General features: G+C 41.5%; 2 protein-coding genes across 4 annotated transcripts in view; one reads left to right on the forward strand and one right to left on the reverse strand.

Annotated features, from left to right (window-relative positions):
- NLRP5 (NLR family pyrin domain containing 5) overlaps positions 1-13,037 on the reverse strand; it is a 38,561-nt gene extending 25,524 nt beyond the window's left edge. For 2 of the 3 annotated variants that reach the window (XM_045046723.1, XM_045046721.1), the window contains exons 1-4: positions 12,759-13,037; positions 7,411-7,770; positions 4,473-4,547; positions 672-728 (exon numbers count right to left, since the gene is read on the reverse strand). In XM_045046723.1, the coding sequence (XP_044902658.1) occupies positions 672-728; positions 4,473-4,547; positions 7,411-7,699 (421 nt within the window). In that variant the 5' untranslated portion in view covers positions 7,700-7,770; positions 12,759-13,037. Of the gene's footprint in view, positions 1-671; positions 729-4,472; positions 4,548-7,410; positions 7,776-12,758 lie in introns of those variants that run through there. The other variant, XM_045046722.1, reaches the window with a different exon arrangement.
- NLRP13 (NLR family pyrin domain containing 13) overlaps positions 1-14,645 on the forward strand; it is a 98,667-nt gene that overhangs the window by 5,678 nt on the left and 78,344 nt on the right. The window lies entirely within an intron of this gene.

Genomic DNA, 14,645 nt, shown 5'->3' on the forward strand with positions numbered 1-14,645 from the left:
TTTCTCTCGCTCACTCTCAAAATAAACTTAAGAGAAGAGAAGAGAAGAGAAGAGAAGAGAAGAGAAGAGAAGAGAAAAAAGCCTCAAGTAATATTCCTCAGAGAAGTCTGCTGTCACTTCCTTGACTGGTCAATTGCTGTTTCATACAAACATGGCACCTGGGATCTCATCGTTTTGTATTTTGTTTGGTTTAGTTAACATATAACTCTATATGGCCATATGTATATATATTTTACCACTATTTTCCTATCAGTTCTTCAAATGGTAGGTATTCACAAAATAAAGGTTGACAGAAGGACTTGGGAAAAGAGGTCACCACTAGCCAAGTACTTCTGAACAAAGTGCTTGATTACTCTTGTCTGTATTTAGCGCCTGTCAAACGAGCTTACGCTTCATGCCCAACTTCCCCAGAATCCCAGGTCTTTGGAATGTGTCTTCATACAAAGTAACTGTAGATGATCACAGCGGACATATGTGATGTCTTTGATGATGATTCATTCTAGGAGCTCTTGGGGGAGGAGACTGATGTACCAGAGACAAATGCAGATGAGCAATGGGAAAGTGGACTCCTCTGCCACCCAAACTCCATTCCAGGATGGCCAAAAAACAAAAACAAAAACAAAAACAAAAAAACCCCCAAAAACCCCCCACAGCGAATCAGATTTCTTTACCTTGTTCTTTCATCTCTGCTGCTGTGGCACCATCTTGTTCTATAGCTTGTGAAATTTCTGCAAAAGAGAGAAGGAAGAATAAACTCCCCCATTCTTTTATTTTTAAATATAATTGTCAAATTGGTTTCCATACAACACCCAGTGCTCATCCCAACAGGTGTCCTCCTCAATCCCCATCACCCGCTTTCCCCTCCCTCCCACACACCCTCAGTTTATTCTCAGTTTTTAAGAATCTCTCATGGTTTGCCTCCTTCCCTCTCTAACTTTTTTTCCCCCTTCCCCTCCCCCATGGTCTTCTGTTAAGTTTCTCAATATCCACATATGAGTGAAAAACATATGGTATCTGCATTTCTCTGCCTGGCTTATTTCACTTAGCATATCCTCCAGTTCCATCCACATTGCTGCAAATGGCCAGATTTCATTCTTTCTCATTGCCAAGTAGTATTTTATTGTATGTGTAAACCACATCTTCTTTATCCATCAGTTGATGGACTTTAGGCTCTTTCCATAATTTGGCTATTGTTGAAAGAGCTGCTATAAACGTTGGGGTACAAGTGCCCCTCTGCATCAGCACTCCTGTATCCCTTGGGTAAATTCCTAGTAGTGCTATTGCCGGGTCATAGGGTAGATCTATTTTTAATTTTTTGAGGAACCTCCCCACTGTTTTCCAGAGTGGCTGCACCAGTTTGCATTCCCACCAACAGTGCAAGAGGGTTCCTATTTCTCCACATCCTCTCCAGCATCTATAGTCTCCTGATTTGTTCATTTTAGCCACTCTGACTGGCGTGAGGTGGTATCTCATTGTATAAATTCCCCAATTGTTATGTGAATATCTGAATTAGGGCACAGACCCACATCTCAGGACCAGTTTGGAACATGGCAGCCACTGGCTCAGCTAGAGATGCTAAGTGTATGTAAAATGAGCACTTGATTCAAAACCAGGAGATATGAAGTTCTGGTCTCAATTCTGCTTTTAATTCTTTGGAGACCTTTTGGCAAGTCATTAAAATGGTGGATAAAATCTGGTGGATAAGAACCAAGGGTCTGGAGTCAGACATACGATTTAAATGGGAAGTCTGTCCCTTCCTGCTTATGAGGTCTTAGTCAACTTGCTGGTCTAACATGCTTCTATGGGTTCATCTGTAGAGCTAGGATAATAGCTCCTACGTTGTGGAGTTGCTCTAAATTAAATCAGGTGTTTTGGTAGAGGAATAGCACAGTCTCTGGTGTATAATAGCCACTACTTGCTGAGACTAACCATTATATCTACTTATTAAAAATAGTTTCCTAATGTGGCTAAGTACATATTTGACATAGGTGATATGGGAATGACTTATGGTATTTAAGGAATAGTCAAAAGGGTGGTGTTAATCTTGCAAATTATAAGAAAAAACATGCAATAAATTATCACAAATGTAACAAAACTATTTGAGCATTTTAAAGCAGATGAGTCAAGTTTTCAGATGTAAATTTCTAAAAGATCACCTTGGTTATTATTGTATGGAAAATGGATTGCATACAACCAGAGTGGAAACGGATAAGAAATTCGAAGGAAAGGATTCTCATATACAGGGTATGGGTAGAAAAACATAGAAATGGATTATACTCTAGATGTGCATCTCATAGGATTTTGATTCATTGGATGAAGGTGGAGAAAGAAAAGAAGCAGTCAGTCAGACTAAAAAGCGAGTAGGCTTTTGGAATGAATAAGCAGGTGGATAGCAGTCCCATTTACTGAAATAAAAAAACAGAGGAGGTAGATATATAGAACACCAAGAACACCAATAACAGCAGGTTACATGGTCTTCTGAAGCACGCATAGAACTTTCTCTAAGACACGCCACATGTTAGCCCATAAGACACAACGTGAAAATGGAACAACAAACTAAAACTTACAGCATGGAGATAGAGCAGTGGTTAGAGTGTCGACATGTGTAGGGTTTAAGTATACAGCTTAGCCTCTGGATCTTCAGTTTTGTTACCAGATGATTGGAATTACAGTTACTACCACACGAAGTCCTGTGGAGATCTAGGAGATTGAAGCACGTGGCACCATGCTTAACCCGTAAGGTCTCAACAAGTGGTAGTTCTTGTGCACAATGGTAATTTAGAGGGGTTTCCCAATGTGGCTTAGAAGACCCCAGCTTTTGTCCATTTTGATCCTACTGCCAAGATTAGTCAGTCGGTGTCTCTATTTCATATCGCTAAATCACTACTTAGTAATCTTTAAACCCAGTAAGATACGATTTTATCCCTAGAAAGAGAATATATGGGACTCCCCCTGTTAAGCCTAGATTTACATTAAAATTGGGATAATTTATGCCCTCTGGGATTCTGAAACTCTGTGACTCATCAGTTCCTCAGACTTTAGTTTTGAAAGGGATTTTCCTGCCCACAGTCTGAACAAAGCTGCTTCAACAGGAGGTTGGTCCTGATTCTTTTGAGGTGTTAGACTTCATGGTCAATGCTGACTGCTAGAAGATTAGCAATATATAAGTGGTAGTGTGGGTAACAATGGGGGAAAGCATGCTGTCTATATAAGCCTACATCTTTCCCTGTATGTTTTGGCATCACTGCTTTGAGTCCTTTTGTTGGTCTCCTTTTTCCTCCACTGAAGTGTAAACTTCATGAATGCCAGGGATTTGCATGTACTTTGTCCGTGGATGTATCACAAGTCACAGAGCGGTGCCTGGCATAACACTAGTACTCAAATATTTGGGGACTTGTATTGAACATGGTTTCATGTTATCTGGTTCTCCTCACCAAAGCCTCCAAAACAGATTATTAGGTGAAGCTTGTCCTGGTGGGGTCATGGAGTTATCCAAACTGAAGATGGAAACTCAAATAGTTGTAAAAAAGCTTTAAGATCACAGAGCTCTTTGGACTCAGAATAAGAAAGACCATGATGGGAATGCAAGCTGGTGCAGCCACTCTGGAAAACAGTATGGAGGTTCCTCAAATAACTGAAAATAGAACTACCCTACGACCCAGCAATTGCACTACTAGGCATTTATCTACAGGATCCAGGTGTGCTGTTTCAAAGGGACACATGCACCCCCATGTTTATAGCAGCACTATCAACAATAGCCAAAGTATGGAAAGAGCCCAAATGTCCATCGATGGATGAATGGATAAATAAGATGTGGTGTGTTGTGTGTGTGTATGTGTGATATATACACACACACATACACACACACACAACACACACTGGAGTATTACTCGGCAATCAAAAAGAGTGAAATCTTGCCATTTGCAATTATGTGGATGGAACTGGAGGGTGTCATGCTAAGTGAAATTAGTCAGTCAGAGAAAGACAAAAATCATATGACTTCACTCATATGAGGACGTTAAGAGACAAAACAGATAAACATAAGGGAAGGGAAACAAAAATAATATAAAAACAGGGAGGGGGACAAAACAGAAGAGACTCATAAATATGGAGAACAAACTAAGGGTTGCTGGAGGGGTTGTGGGAGGGGGGATGGGCTAAATGGGTAAGGGGCATTAAGGAATCTACTCCTGAAATCATTGTTTCACTATATGCTAACTAATTTGGATGTAAATTTAAAAAAATAAAATTTAAAAAATAGATTAAAAAATAAAAAAATAAATCTTTTGAAAAATTAAAAAAAAAAAAAAAGAAAGACCATGATTACCAGATCCTCAGAACCCATACAACCACCTGACAGAACAGAAAGAACACTGGACTATCAGGAGTAATGGTTCAAGTCCCAGATGTGCCACTAACTCATCACCATGTGGCTTGAGATGTATCCATTTTCCCACCATGCCCATACTGACCTGGTACTTCTTTCATGCTCAGTTCTTGGTCATTCTTCATTGTAGAATTTTCTGGCATTTCAGCCAGTGAATACCCTGCAACGGAGAGCAGATGAAATAATAGTCTCTAATAAAGTCAGCAATTTCCAAGACTAGGGATAAGATTTCCCATTACTAAATACTGAGGGGAACCAAGACAAGTTTCAGATCTCAGTTTATTCCATGACTAACTGGTATCAGAGACAATGGAGTCAGATCCTCAAGTGCCACCAGCACAGCAAAGCAACAGAGACTTGTTGCAAAGACAGCTCTGATTTTGAATTTGTAAATTCCAGTCCCAGTTTTGCTGTAAGGCCTTGGGTAATTAACATAACAAGGCAGTTTATGGTGGCTATCAAGAATTTATCTTCAAGAGTCATCCTGGACACCTCTCTTGAACTTCAAACTAGTTAGTTAACTACTCACTAGGGACCTGTGAATTATCCAAATAGAGGTGTCCAGCTCATCAGTTCTAACATTGTTTACTCCTTCTCCTGTCTACTTGCTGAAAAACAACTCTTCCAATGTTTCTTGGGATGAGGTAATGGAACCCCATGCACCCAGTCTCATGCCAGAAACACGGGTGTCATCCATGATAGCATATTCTCTCTCTGCATTTAGTCCTACAAAACTGTTGTGTCTGCTTTTGAAACATCTTCAATTGAATTTCTACTTTCTCTAATGGCCACTGCCACCCTGGCCCAAGACACCTTTATTTCTCCCAGGGGATGCCAGAATGGCCTCTTAACTGGTCTCCCCACACCTATTCATTTATTCTGTCTGGACCACAAAACACTTCAGCAACAATGATGAAATGTCAATTGGATTATTTTTACTCCATCCCCTTTCAAACGAATGGCTTATTCTTTGCTATTAACATTATTTTCAAGATGCTGTGTTGTCCAACTTGTAGTCCACTTCCCCATATTTATCTCTTGTCTTGTTCCCTCAAGTTCTTCATGCTCTAGCCAAGCTCTTTGTTAAAGGCTTCATGATGCTCCTGTCTTCTGCTCATCATGTGCTATGTGCTTCTCTAACTATGCCCAGTTGGCTTGGCTAGCTTCTTTTCTTCATATTTGTTTCAGCCTGAACTTCACTTCTTCTAGGAAGTGATTCTGGCCTTCGCTTTCCTCTGGTCTGGAATAGGAACCTCTCCTTTTTCTACACCATTAAAAAAATCACCCATTTATTCCTCTTCCTTGCTGCACTGGAAACTATGAATTCTCATGGGTCACATGCCAGAGATTTAAAGATATGTTAAATAATGAGTCCTATCTTTGTCACCTGTAAGCTCATGAACTGGGTTATGTTGTAGAACTTGGTAGAAACTCTATTTTATTTTATTTTATTTCTTATATAGAGAGGGAGGGAGCCAAAACATAAGAGACTCTTAAAAACTGAGAACAAACTGAGGGTGGTTGGGGGGTGGGAGGGAGGAGAGGGTGGGTGATGGGTATTGAGGAGGGCACCGGTTGGGATGAGCACTTAGTGTTGTACGGAAACCAATTTGACAATAAATTATATTTATTTAATATGAAAATTTATTGTCAAATTGGTTTCCATACAACAACCAGTGCTCATCTCAACAGGTGCCCTCCTCAGTGTCCATCACCAAGTTTCCCCTCTCCTCCACCCCCCATCAACCCTCAATTTGTTCTCAGTATTTAAGAGAATCTAATGGTTTGCCTCCCTCCCTCTCTGTAACTTTTTCCCCCTTTACCTCCGCCATGGTCTTCTGTTAAGTTTCTCAGGATCCACCTATGAGTGCAAACATATGGTATCTGTCTTTCTCTGACTGACTTATTTCACTTAGCATAATACCCTCCAGTTCCATCCACGTTGCTACAAATGGCCAGGATTTCATTCTTTCTCATTGCCAAGAAATATTCCATGGTATATATAAACCACATCTTCTTCATCCATTAGTCATAGAACCTCTATTTTAGCTTCTTCAATGGGGAACCTATTTCATGGAGTGGGTTTGAGACTCAATGACAGGGCAGTTTCAACATAGTGCCTCATCTAGAGTACTGACTCAGTAAACATCACCCATCATTTTAATTTTAGAGCCCTAATTTCCTGTGAATCAATTAGGGCTTTTTTTGTTTTCCACACAGGGCTTTTTTGAAGCTCTGAAAGGATAGCTTCTCTTAAAGTCCTTTGAACTTCAGATAGATGCAGAGTTACATCTAGGCATTTAGGGCCAATCTGACTGCTCACCCTTGGGACTCTTTTCTAAGTTTTCTGTCCACAGTTGAAGAAGAGAATTCCTCTTGATAAAGGAGGGCTATTATTTTTTTCTACCTTTCTCCTAAATACCCTAAGATAGTCACACAATATGATCTGAATACATTGCTATAATATGGACACCAAGAGTCTGACAAGATCAATCCTTAGAGTTCCTTGAGCCTTAGTCCTTCAGCTTGGGGCAAGAAATATGGGATAAACCCACTGTACATCCACCATAGTGTTCTCAATAAGTGAATGAAGCTTTGTTGATCCCTTTCTATACGTTGTGTTGTTGAAACTTTGCAACAGCACATGTAAGCATTAGTGTTCCAAGATGTGGAATCCAAGGGTCAGAGTAAAAGTGGATTTGCTCAAAGTCACACAGAACAAGTAGAAGGTCCAGAGCTCAAGCTTAGCACTTAGGACTCTAAATCCTATCTACTAACTTCAACCAAATTCTGTCCCGGTAGAGGGTCTATCTACTCAATTCTTCTCTTCCACTGTTTCACAGGGGAGAGACTACTCTAATTTCCAGCCAGGTAGGATGACCATTGAGTGACTTCTCACAGTTCAGACTCATGCTGTGGAGATGGACCCAATTAGACATCAAGGATACCTTCCCCATTCCCATGGGGGCTTGATGCAATTTCCTTTCTCTCCTACCCCCAGATTTGCCCCAAGTCTTACTCACTTTTCATCTCTTTCCTTGCCTTCTCAGAGAGTATGGACAGGTTCATCTTTTCAAAGATGTTAATAGATATTTTCCAGGCAAGAGATTCTCTATAATGCTCATGCAACAGGGAGGCTAGTTGTTCCACACTGGCACTGTTTACTTCAACCCACGGAAAAGAGCACATTGCCAGTTCTGAAGCATTTTCCATGAGCAATTCCTTAAATGTTTGAAATTCTTCCTTTCCTAGCTGCTTGAAACACCACTGCAGTCCATAGTTGGAAAAGGAGGGTAGTTTGGCTTCCCGCATCTTAGTGCAAGGCTGAGAGCTCAGGTTTTGATGGAAAAGTGGATTCTTTGGTAATATGGAGCAAATGACACCTGTGGAAGAGTAGTAAGATTCAAAAGAGGATCTTGCATCAAATTCTCAAGTTCATACAACCAACCTCAGTTAACTCACTAGAAACAACATTCTCTCTTCCTTTTGTGAAACACACAGAAAAGCCCCATTCATGGGTAACAATTCTTTATAGACTTAAAATTATTTGACTTCATATCTGTTTATCTCATTACAAGAATATAAGCTCTGAGATGTTTTGCTGCCCTTATCCCTAGTTCCCAAAACACCACCCAGTATAGGGTCAGATTCAAAACACTTAAAAGAATACATAAACACTAATTTGAAAGGATATGTGCACCGTATGTTTATTGCAGCATTACCAACAATAACCAAATTATGGAAGCAACTCAACTGTCCATCAATAGATGAATGAGTAAAGAAGGTGTGTGTATATGTACACACACACACACACTCACACACTTGGATATTATTCAGCCACGACAAAGGACGAAATCTTGAGATATGCAACACCATGGATGGAGCTAGAGAGTATTATGCTAAATGAAATATGTCAGACTGAGAAAAACAAATAACATGATTTCAGTTGTATGTGGAATTTAAGAAACAAAAAACAAATGAGCAATTGAAAGGGAAAAAAAGAGAAAGAGGCAAACCAAGAAACAGACTCTTAAGGATATTAAGAGAACACACTGATGGCTACAAGAGAGGAGATGGGTGGGGGTGATGGGCAAACAGGTGATGGGTATTAAGGAGGGCACTTATGTGATAAGCACTAGGTGTTGTATGAAATTGTTGAATCACTATATGATACACCGGAAACTAGTATTACACTTATATTAACTATACTGGAATAATTAAAATCAACAATAAAAAAACCCAAAACACTTATCAGTGATGCTCTTGGCTAATGTAGCTATACTCATGAAAACTGGCAAATAAGTTACCACCACTTAACTGAAAATTAGTCACACTGTTTATTACTATTATTATGTTTATTTTTGAGAGACAGAGAGAGAGACAGAGAGAGATAGAGACAGAGAGAGACAGACAGAGAGAGAGAGAGAGAGAGACAGAGACAGCATGAGCAGGGGAGGGGCAGAGAGAGAGGGAGACACAGAATCTGAAGCAGGTTCCAGGCTCTGAGCTGTCAGCGCAGAGTCCAATACGGGGCTTGAACCCACCACGATCTCATGGTTTGAAATCATGACGAAATCACACCCTCAACTGAGCCACCCAGGCTCCCCTATTATTGTTTTTTAATTTTTTTTCAACATTTATTTATTTTTGGGACAGAGAGAGACAGAGCATGAACGGGGGAGGGGCAGAGAGAGAGGGAGACACAGAATCGGATACAGGCTCCAGGCTCTGAGCCATCAGCCCAGAGCCTGACGCGGGGCTCGAACTCACGGACCGCGAGATCGTGACCTGGCTGAAGACGGACGCTTAACCGACTGCGCCACCCAGGCGCCCCTATTATTGTTTTTTAAAAGTAGGCTCTACATCCAATGTGGGGCTTGAACTCATGGCCCTGAGATCAAGAGTTGCACGCTCTACCAACTGAGCCAGGCAGGTGCCCCAGTCACACAGTTTTTAGAGCAGTTGATTCCTTCTGTGTCTGTTAACATAATATGAAGTTACATAAACATAGTAAAGAGTTGTGGTATAAAAATAAATGGGTAAACATTTGAAAATCTTATTTGACAAGGATATTCTATCTAGAAAATATAACAATAAAAAGATATACAACCTGATTAAAAATGGGCAAATGATCTGAATAGACATTTCTCCAAAGAAGATCTACAATTGGCAAATAAGCACATGACAAGATGCTCAACCTCCTTGGCCATCAGAACAGATTCTACACCCCTGACCCCCTCCATCAGCTTGTTCTGTACATGGACATCCATGACCTGTACCATGCATTTCTTCTCAGAAATGTCTAGGCTGATCGGTGGTGACAAACATTTTGTACTTGTTAGGAATGCTCCAGGAAGAATTCTTAAATCTAGGAAATCTCCTCTTCCATTATTATATGGCCTCTATAAACAGGGACAACCAATACCAGTTGGGCATTTTGGGGCTGTTCTGGTCTTTCCCAGCCATTGGTTTGTGGTGGAAAATAAAGCAATCAAAGGGATATCATGTAATAAAAAACTTTAAGGGCTCAAGTAGACGGCAACTTGATTTTTTCCCCATGAGCCATAGTAGAGTGGAGGTTAGCTGTGCTGGATATTCCTATACTTGCTGTGCTTCTAGGTCTGATTTGTAGATACCCAGTGAGGTCCTCTCGAGCTCCTTCCTGGTACTGGAAGCATGTCACCAAGGTGTAACCAGATTGTAAGGTACATGTCTGGTCAAACTCGGAGTTTTGTTGTTGCTGCCTAGGCAGACGGGGCATCTACTCTCTGTGCCCTTAACTTACACACTGGATTCTGGTAGTTTCTCTCTGCTGCTCCCCTGCCATTCTCTATGTGCAGTTTTAAGGAGGGGGTGGTGACTAAGATTACTTCAATTTACAATGAGAGAGCTGGAGGATAAAGAAACTGAAGATTATAAAATACAGTTAAAACCTTGGATTGCGAGGAACTTGTTCTGTGAGTGTTCCACAAGATGAGCAAGCATTTCTTTTTTTTTTTTTTAATTTTTTTTTTAACATTTATTTATTTTTGAGACAGAGAGCATGAACAGAGGAGGGTCAGAGGAAGAGGGAGACACAGAATCTGAAACAGGCTCCAGGCTCTGAGGTGTCAGCACAGAGCCTGACGCAGGGCTCGAACCCACGGGCCGTGAGATCATGACCTGAGCTGAAGTCAGACACTTAACCGACTGAGCCACCCAGTCGCCCCAGAGCAACCATTTCTAATAAATTTTAACTTAACAAACAATGTCTTGCAGTATGAGTAGTTTGTGATGCTGAAGGTCACATGGTCACAACTGAGCCAATGCTTCTTGAAATTCACCTTGATATACAAGTGCTTTGGATTACAGGCATATTTCTGGAATGAATTAAGCTCACAAACCAAGGTTTTACTGTACATGGAAGGAAACGTGGAAGGAAGGGCTCTGGGATGGTGAAAGAGGGGGACACAGATGCCACTGTGACAAAATGGTAGTTTTCCTAAGCTAGAGTATTTCAAACACTGCTTTCAGAGATGAAGCGGTCTACATGGGCAAAAGTTTTCCCCCGAGGATATAGGACACAGGGGATCACAAATGTCTGGTTTATGAGAATTACATCTTAAAACAGTTCAGAGATGGTAGTCAGACCATTATCATAGACTGACCAGCTGCCTGGAGAAGCAAGTAGAGTGGTTGGGACAGAGTGCTAATGGCCCACAAAACTGAAAACAATCAGCCCTTTGCAGAAAGTCCACTGACTTCTGCTCTTAAAAAAAAAAAGCTTCAACATTGGGGTGCCTGGGTGACTCAGTTGGTTAAGCATCTGACTCTTGGTTTTGGCTCCATTCATGATCTCACAGTTTGTGGGCTCCGCGCCAACAGTGCAGAGCCTGCTTGGGATTCTCTCTTTCTCCCTCTCTCTCTGCCCCTCCCCAACTTGCTCTTTCTCTTTCAAAATAAATAAACCTAAAAAAATTTAAAACTAAAATTTCCTATTTTTCCCCCTCCAACATAAAACAACCTGGATACGTGGAGATGGAAAACAAAACACCCCTCTCCCCCTGCCCCAATCTCCCAACTATTCGGTTAAGTGGTGACTAAATGAATATGGGAAGCTCATCTAAAGGAGAATAAATTTCAGATGGCCACACCTGCACACGGGTATAGACATGATTTGAATTGAACGTTTGCCTTATCGTGCAAAGCAATCAAAGGAACAAGTAGAGGAGACCTGTGGCTGTAAAAAGTCACAAAAGTCTCAGTGGTCTCAGGAAGGTTATTTTTAGGATGGGATGCTTGACAAAGTTTATATGCTCAGAGGGAAGAGTAAGTAAAAGTAGAAGCAGGAAACAAAACAATTAAATGAGTACTTACTCTTCTAAATCCCTTCTTAGGCAATTTACAGCAACTCATTAATACTTTCCATCAGTAATGTGGATACACAAAGAGTGTTACTGTCTTCACTTTACAGAGTGTTTTAGGAAAAAGCATTTTAACGCACATCTGATTATAATGCTCCACCTCTTCCAACACATCCCAGGAGGGAGCTGATAATCAAACCCAACAGAGTAGGAGGAAAGCACAGGTGGAGGGACTGGCCTGGGGAAGGCAGATGGACCCCTTCCCCTGGAAAGCTGAAGAGGGATTGGGGAGAAGGTAAGGACATTATTCCCACAAAGGGCATAGTTGTAGGTTGGAAAGATGTAGAGTAAGACTGGTGGTTAATATTATTTTCTGGAAATAAATGACTAGCCAAAGCTTCCCCTTTGTCTTTATCCTTTATTCTATCTATGTCTTGCAATAGCTTTCTGCACCGGGTCTTGAATGATCCCATAGAAGTGGTCAAGATCACAGGGCTTGAGATCTATCACATGCAGTTTTGAATGTTGATTCAGCCCTTGCTACTCCAGGCAAAGCCATTTATTCCTCTGTGACTCAGTTTCTCCATGTGACAACACCTTCAGGACTGTATAGCGCTTCAATAACTGTAACCCTTCCCTGTGTGGTTAACATATAATTAGCACCTTAATTATAATTAACATATAATTAACACAGTGACAACCCTGAGCTCCCACAAGACCTGGTCCAGACATCAGCTGATCTTGAACTTAGAGTCACAGCACCCCCTACTCTGTCCTCTATTTTAGACCTAGAGACTGGGAAGGATTAAAGGAACGTACTGAAGGAACCCAAACAAACGTGAAAAATATTCTTTTATCAAAATGGGGAAATGGGACGCCTCATTCTTTCAAAGCATATCTTTGTTTCTTGGGCTCTGGCTAGTCTAAATGGAGAGCGTGGGCACACAGAACCAAGCTCAAGGAATAAGTCCTAACCAGTGCCAGAGAAAGAAAGGAGATGAAAGCTAGGAACAAGAGAAAATACTCACCAACTCGCCTCCAAAATCAGAGCCCGCTCGCCGGCCAATGGGCAACCACACGGTGAGGGTCTTTGGGGAATCCTGGGTCAGTGACGTTGTTGCTTTCCATTGGTTGTCCTGGGCTCTGAATGGCCAGCTACAGGGTAGATGTGGAGCAGCTGTCTTCTGCACCTGCCCTGGCACTATTGAAGATGCTGCCTCATCCTTAGCACACCTGTGCTCAGCCCTCACCTGGTTGTCCCAAGGCAATGTTCTTATTTTACACAACCTGCATTTACTGACCAGTGCCTAATGCCACTGCTGTTGTCTGTTCAGTTGACTTTCTCCATAAACTCTTTTTTAAATGTTTATTTATTTATTTTGAGAGAGAGAGAGAGAGAGAGAGAGAGAGAGAGAGTAAGGGAAGGATGGGGTGAGAAAGAGAGAGAATCCCAGACTCCATGATGTCAGCGTAGAGCCCAGTGTGGGGCTCGAATTCACAAACTACGAGATCATGACCTGAGCCGAAGTCAGACACTCAACTAACTGAGCCACCTAGGCGCCCCTCTCCATAAAACTCTTACCTGGATTCCCTGTGAACTCATCGTAAGCATTCCTGTTTGTTATCAAAAGAACAGTCTCCGAAATTCTCCCCTTCTGAAGTGTCCATCTTGGGCAATAGAAGTACTAGCCATTTTGTGCCTTGAGTCTCCACGTTAATCATTGTCTCCTGGAATTCTCCCATCCTTCCCCCTGCCCTCCTCACTTTACTGAAATATAACTGACAACACTACGTAAGTTCAAGCTACACAATGTATTGCTTTGACACACTGATTCACTGAAAAGTGATTGCCAGCAATGCTAACAGATACCTCCTATTCCAGTAGTTCCCAAACTTCACCCCAGGTTAGAATCATCTGGGAGAATTCTAAAACCCCTGATGCCCAAGCCACACCCTACTCCAATTAAGTCTGGATGTCTGGGGCTGGCAGCCAGGCAACAGTGCTTTTATTAAAGATTCCCAGGTAAGACCCTGTGCCACAAAGACTGGGGACATTGTCACACTTTCAAGCCCGGCTCTTTTCAAGGCACATTCCCCTACTGCTTTAGCAAAGGGGTGTCTCCTGGGCCCTTGTGGGGAACCTGTCAGTGGGTGGATTCTCTGGCTTTCTGTTGCCCCCAGGCAAGGCAGTTCAGGGCAGCCCCACCTCATTCACTGTGGATCCTAGTGGTGGTACATTATGATCATCTCCAGCTGTTAAATTCTGGGCTCTGGAGAACAAATCAAAGCAAATGAAATTTGCAAATGACATATTGGATAAAGGGTTAGTATCCAAAATCTATAAAGAACTTATCAAACTCAACACCCCAAAAACAAATAATCCAGTGAAGAAATGGGCAAAATACATGAACAGACATTTTTCCAAAGAAGATGTCCAGATGGTTAACAGACACGTGCAAAGATGCTCAACATCACTCATCATCAGGGAAATACAAATCAAAACCACAATGAGATGTTACCTCACACCTGTCAGAATGGCTAACATTAACAACTCAGGAAACAACAGATGTTGGCAATGATGTGGAGAAAGGAGAACCCTTTTTTACTGCTGGTGGGAATACAAACTGGGGCAGCCACTCTGGAAAACAGTATGGAGGTTCCTCAAAAAATTACAAATGGAACTACTCTATGACCCAGCAATTGCACTACTAAGTATTTATCCAAAGGTTACAAAAACACTAATTCAAAGGGGGACATGGACCCCAGTGTCTATAGTAGTGCTATCAACAATAGCTAAACTATGGAAAGAGCCCAAATGTCCATCGACTGATGAATGAATAAAGAAGATGTGGTACATATATACAATGGAATATTACTCGTCGATGAAAAAGAATGAAATCTTGCCATTTGCAACA

Source organism: Felis catus, chromosome E2 (genome assembly GCF_018350175.1).
Source record: "Felis catus isolate Fca126 chromosome E2, F.catus_Fca126_mat1.0, whole genome shotgun sequence".
In the NCBI taxonomy this organism is placed as follows: domain Eukaryota; kingdom Metazoa; phylum Chordata; class Mammalia; order Carnivora; family Felidae; genus Felis; species Felis catus.